The sequence below is a fragment of the Herpailurus yagouaroundi genome, unplaced genomic scaffold (assembly GCF_014898765.1).
Source record: "Herpailurus yagouaroundi ecotype Mexico unplaced genomic scaffold, PumYag 28, whole genome shotgun sequence".
Lineage (NCBI taxonomy): Eukaryota > Metazoa > Chordata > Mammalia > Carnivora > Felidae > Herpailurus > Herpailurus yagouaroundi.
The window spans coordinates 17181074-17187649 of NW_024412376.1; the positions used below are offsets into that span (position 1 = coordinate 17181074).

Below are 6576 nucleotides of genomic sequence, written 5' to 3' on the forward strand. Positions count from 1 at the left end.
TGGGAGAGGGGCAGAGAGAAAGGGGGACACAGAATCCGAAGCAGGCTCCAGGCTCTGAGCTGTCAGCACAGAGCCCGATGTGGGGCTTGAACCCACAAATCGCGAGATCATGACCTGAGCCAAAGTTGGACGCTTAACTGACTGAACCACCCAGGCACCCTGGGTAAGTGACTTTAAAAAAAAAAAAAAAAAACTGCTATACATAGGCAACCAGAGGCGAAAATAAACCTTTGTTTCTTTCCTACAGATAGGTAAGCTCCGTGTATTCTAAGCACATTCTAAGCAGAATTATAACCAACATTCAAGCACATAGTCAACAATATATATATATATATATATATATATATATATATATATATATATTATGTTAGTGTATCTGGTAAACAATAAAATAATTATTTCAAACATGCAGTGTTTGGATTTAGAAATGATTACGAATACTGAAAAAAACCATGGATTAAAATACAGTATTTTATTTTTTTCTCACCTAAAAAACAAGCAACCCAGAATTAAGATATACATAAACTTCTCAAATTTATCCCTAATAAAATTTGAATATTTATACAATTTCTACAGAAACATACAGTGTATCAAAATCTGCATAAATCAAATTTATAAAATGTGTAGAAATGCATAGTGATATTATCAACTTACAAAGCAAGGATATGGGAATTATTTCCAAAGCAGCCTACAGTAGAAAATAGTCCTATGGCAGCAGCTTCTGATGTTTTTCATGTTTGGTACAGTTTCTGATTTCAATATATAGAATCATTTTCATAGAGTATTAACGAATTGCACAAAGTACCCATTTAAAATTTACATGCACAGTTTATGTGCCACCTTTCTTAGGCCTATGCATAGTTAGCAAGGTTATAATCTATTCAACAAGGAAAATGGAGGCTATTTGCAGAGATACAAGTAATTGAAGTACCAATTGTCTTAGTTTCCTTTTTATAGTTGATTTATTTTGCAATTATATAAGCATATATAAATGTATTCCTTTTTAAACATCCCTAGAGATGAATGAAAGTTAAAATGGTTGATCACAGATCAGTAGCAAAATACAAATTGACAATTCAAAATTATAAATAAAATTCCGTTCAGGATGTTTAAATCTGACTCTCTAAATTTAAGAGCTAAGCTTGGAAGAAAGAAATCTGTAGGCTTTTCTTCTTTCCTTTTTTAAGCTGTAATTAAAAATAGTTCCCTCTGGCAGTAGTTTGTGAAATTCCTTTCATTGTAATGATATCATGATTACAGGATCAAAAATGCTTAATTTACTTGCCATTCCCCACTTCATCCTTTTTCTTTCTTTCTTTTTTTTTTTTTTAAACTCAATGTAGCATTTTAATCTTTTGGGTAACAAAAGACTTTAGAAATTAAAACTGAATTGACCACTTGCACTGTTTGGTTTTCCTATAGTAAGTCCTATCTTAATAAATGTTTAAATCCAAACAAGTCTTCTTTTTCACTGGAGAAATACTAATAGGAATATGCTTCCTAAAAAAAATTAAGAAACACTAGAGAACCAAAACCTAACCTAACAGAAGTTCATATTTGTTAATGAACTGTATTTTTAAATAGATTTTAATTTAAAAAATGTGTAGGGAATTTCATTTGGATGAAGATATACATGAAACATCCATTCACTCTTGGCTTCATAGGTTGCACAGCTTAGGTTAATAATGCACAGGAGTTTTTGTAAGGCTTAATCTAAAAAGGGCTTGGAAATTCTTACCTTGGTCAGAATGAAACTCTGATGTGTTTACGGTGGTGTTTTGTTATTTTTGTTACCCCCATATTTCAAGATTTCGAAACTGAGAATTACTTATAGTTTTCTATAGTGACAGGTACTGGGGAAAAGTAAATCCCAGATGTCAGTGGACAATTTTTCTCTAGTTGGTAGACCCTCTTGACTGATCTTGGGAATCAGTATCAACAGAGAGCATTGGGAATGCCAGCATGTAAGCAAGTTAATGCCATACAATCTTCAACCCTATGAAATAGCCTTGGGATGTTCCATACTGTCTTTTCTTTCTCAAGCCGCACAACATTCAATTTCAGAGCAAATGGTAGCATGTAAATTCATTTCTGAGTAATAAAAGTATTCCTCATACAGATGACAATTCCATCAATACCATCCTAAAAATTTCATCAAAAGCTCTTGAAATATATACTGAGAAATGAAAGAGGCACTAAATGTGTTGAAATTCACCTTTCAAAAAAGCAGCATGACTGTGAAGGAAGGCCACCTTGGCTAAGAACCTGTGGCAGTGCTTCATAAAGATGTAAAATTAAATAAAGACACAACAGGTTGATAATCACCAAGTTATATATGAAAGTCTGGTTACTCCAACCTTTTTTCAAGTGTGTTAAAGAAAAAAAAAAATCAAACTGCCTTTCAGACCCCTGAGTGTAATCCCAAAGAAGACAACAATGCTTTTAACTCTGTTCTAATTAAAACAGAGCTAAATGCACAAATTACCAACATCATCTTAAAACAAAACAAAAAAAGATGTAAACATCTACAAAGTTTAAGGTAAAAGCAGTTTTGTAAACAGTAACTGCAGATGATAATGTTATTGTAAAATCACAGTTTATCAACATCCTTCAAACTGATCAGGAGGTTCTGGGTTTGGAGCTGTACAGAGTTAATAATAGTTGCAGCAGGTTTCAGGCGGTTTTCAGTCCTGTATAAATTTATGTGTCAGTAGGTAGGTTATTGGTTTCTTTTATTCTTTCTAAACACTATGGATGTTATTCATTTCCCACTTTTGAGTCATTTTACTGGAGTCACAATTGGAGATGAACACTTGATGTAGGATGTCTGAGCGATCTAAGCACTTTCCTGAAGGAATGTGAGTAAATCTGTGCAGGTTCTGGAAAACAAAGGAGAAAGGAGTTTTAAATGTACACTTTTTTTGATATCACTGACATTAGAAGAAGTCATTACCTGGCTTTCACAAGGAGATGGTTCTAGAAAATTGGACAGGCTTAAGCTAAACATACCTCAGACTTTGGAGTTTTCCTGATTGTCAGTCTTCTAAGTCCTTTTACTGTTAAGTCATAATGTACTGCTGGTACCATAAATTCAATGGTATACAAACTTCTTCAGTTCCCATCCTGGCTAATGACAAAACTATCCTTCGTGTCCTCAGGACAGAGGCCTTTCATGCTACACTTCCCTTCATTCATTCTGTTTGTAGCAGCAATTGAGGACTGATAGTTGCAAAGTCTCTCATCTATCTCCTTTCCCACACCCACTGCATATGCCTTAGTTTAGCCCTCATCATCTATTGTGCATTTCTTCAATATAACTCAGGGCTTCGCATACTGTAGTCCTCAGATTAAGACTGGGCCCGTAAGGTCAAAACTATTTTCATAATAACACAAAGACCCTATTTGCCTTTTTCACTGCACTAACATTGATACTGATGGTGCAAAAGCAATGGCAGGCATAAGTGCTGGGGCCTTAGCATAAGTCAAGCAGTGACATAAGTGTTGCAGTAGTCTCCTTATTCATGGCCATACATCCAAAGCTAAAAAAGAAAATGCTAGTTTTACTTCAGGATGTCTAATGATGAAACAGTAAAACGACTAAGTTTTATTCAATCTTGACCCTTGAGTATACTTAAAAATATTCTGAGCTGAAATGGAAAATAGGCATAAAGCATATAGTGAAGGCATAGGCATATGCATATAGGCATAGGCATATAGTGAAGTGCAATGGTTATCCTGAAGGAAAAGGGAAACACGTGGGCACTTGTTTGACCTGAGTGTCCAACTAGCTGCTTTTTTCATGTAATGTCATTTTGACCTGAAAGGAAAACTCTAGACAAACTGTGATTATTCAAACTTGGGACTGGGTAGACATTTTCTGGACAATGAAGTAAGCCTGTCACTTAAAAAACAACACATCTGACAGTATTTGTTGCCACTGATAGAATTTGAGGTTTAAGCAAAAATTAGAGTTGTGGAAAACGTGTACCCACCACCATGAACTTGACAGCTTTACGATGAAATCAGTGGTTGTATCTGTGATTTTTTTTTTTGATACTGTATGATGAAATGTGTCAACATATGGAAGACCTACATAACTTGGTGAATCAATATTTTCCAAACAAGCAGTGCATGCGTGATATTACAAAAGCAGACATGGGTAAAATAGATTTTAATGTAATATAGGGCAAAATGTTCACTGACATGGTTTCAGAGTCTATACTGCAAATGATTTTTAAGAAACTACCACTTATCTAGTTGTGGGGTGGCATCAAAGAACAGCTACAATGACCTGAAAAGCCTACTAAATGAACCCTCTCTTCTCCAGCTGCATGTTTGAGTCTGATTTTCCTCATATATACTTCAACTAAAATGATAGATCACATCAAATTGAAGGTAGAAACAATATGAGAATTCAGCTGTCTTCTATTAAGCCAGACATTTAAAGGGATTTGAAAAACTATAAAACAATGCCATTCTTCTTTGTTGAAAAATTGTAATTTGTCATTCAAATTGTTTATATGAATATGTAGTAGGGTTATTATTACTTTTACATGAATGAAAACATACATACAAACACAACAAAAATACATACTTACAAAATTTGTCAGGTTTAATTTGCAATCCAGAAAATATTGTTAGTTATAACCTAGATAAATAAAATCTGCGTGTGTGGGGGGGTCTCAGTTTTCAAGAGTGTAGAGGGAATCTAGAGATTGGAAAGCTTGAGAACTGCTGACTGAGCTGATCTGCTTATCAGTCCATACTTTGCACAATGTTTCTAGAATTATTTTCCTGAAAGTATCCACTGTTTCCTATCACTGTGTTCCTCAAATAATGTCATTCACTTTCCAAAACTTACAAAGTAAAGTTGAATGTTCTTTCATGTGGACTCCAATTTAGGGATACCAAACTAAACATGATCCCTATTCTACAGTTTTACTCCATGCCTCTGTTCACCCAGTCTTCTTATTTATCCTCCATGAAAAGCCTTTTTATATCTCAAGACCTGGAACAATAATACTTCCTATATGAAACTTGTCAGAAATAATTCCTCCTATTAATCTCTTCTTTGTTAACCTAAAATATATACATTCCATTTTTTATCCATTAAACTACTTTTGGATGGTAGTTTCTGGTCTGCTAGAGCCTTCTTTTACTATTTTACTAATACCATTTTACTAATACCCTATCATTTATTGCTATTATTCATCTTTGTGGAAACAAATGCTCTGTTGTTCACGATTTATGTTCATGTTCTCCTTCCTAACTTGTTATAAGAAAAAAAATCAGCAACTGACATATACTTACCACTTCATGGTAATTATCTGGGAATGATGATAACTGGGAATATTAAGCTGGGTCATAATACCGTCACTACATAGCAAATAAGGGCTTGCCTAGCAGACATGGTACGATAACAACTACTAAATGAGCAAATGAAGTTGAGAGTTGCCAGATTCTTTTGGTTTGGGGCAGCTTTCCCAACTTTGTGTTTCTCAATAAATTGATGTAGTCAAGTCTAGACTCTGAAAATTATACATCAATCCATTAATATGTTGGAATCTTCAACTTGGCAAAGAGCTTTGACTATTCACAGGTGAAAGAACAAAACTGCTCCTGCAGTGTCAAGTGAATAACTAAACATGACCTTTAAGCAAGCAATAGGCAATATTTATCCAGTTGTGTTTAGCAAATAACGCTAATAAAGAGAGGTCACGAAGGCCCAGATTTCCAAGTGTTATTTGTTTGTCTCTATCTCCACCTGCTGGACAACATGAAATATAAATGCAATATTTTAAAAGATTTTATATACATATAATTTCAATTACATATGTAATTTTTAAATAATTTTACTTTAATGAATGACTCTTTTAGATTTAACAAATAAGATTTCGATATTAGAACAATGGTGATTACTGCCTCACAGAACAGATTTTTCCCGTGTTACTGAAATTAGCACTGGGTCTTCATAGACATTCTGTGACCTCATTACAGGACGTTATACCAGAGAATGAAAGTGATGCTTCATTATGGAACAAGGAGTCACTCAATGCTCAGGAAAACAAATGACTAACTAGAGGGAAATGCAAGTCAGCCTGAATGCAGGTTTTAAGATTTATACATCTCAATTTCGTATGGTAGATGTTATTAAAATGAAATCAAAATAATATCATTTCAGGAGTTGAAACGCACAATACCTTGAAGTACTGCCATTCCTTAAATTCATTTAGATTACAGTGTGTAATCATAATTTTTGATCCATCAGGCCCCTTTGTCAAACACTGGTCATATTGCATAAGTTGGTTAGCTTCGTTGATTCGAAAAAGCTATTAAAAAAAAAAGAAATAAAGTAACAGAGGCACTTTCTCTTCTAACATACATTATTTTATTTTAAAGATTTTACTGTTAAGTAATCTCTACAACCAACGAGGGGCTCAAACTCACAACCCCGAGACCAAGCCTCTCATGCTGCACTGACTGAGCCAGCCAGGTGCCCCAGATATACATTATTTAAAAGAAAAAAGAAAGAAAGAAAGAAAGAAAGAAAGAAAGAAAGAAAGAAAGAAAGAAAGA

At 34.2% G+C, this 6576-nt stretch overlaps 1 protein-coding gene across 2 annotated transcripts in view; it reads right to left on the minus strand.

Annotated features, from left to right (window-relative positions):
- Window positions 1–453: 453 nt before the first annotated feature.
- GALNT7 (polypeptide N-acetylgalactosaminyltransferase 7) overlaps window positions 454–6576 on the minus strand; it is a 148360-nt gene continuing 142237 nt past the window's right edge. For both annotated transcript variants that reach the window (XM_040470452.1, XM_040470442.1), the window contains exons 11-12: window positions 6201–6329; window positions 454–2879 (exon numbers count right to left, since the gene is read on the minus strand). In XM_040470452.1, coding sequence (XP_040326386.1) covers window positions 2742–2879; window positions 6201–6329 — 267 coding nt within the window. In that variant the 3' untranslated portion in view covers window positions 454–2741. The remainder of the gene's footprint in view (window positions 2880–6200; window positions 6330–6576) is intronic.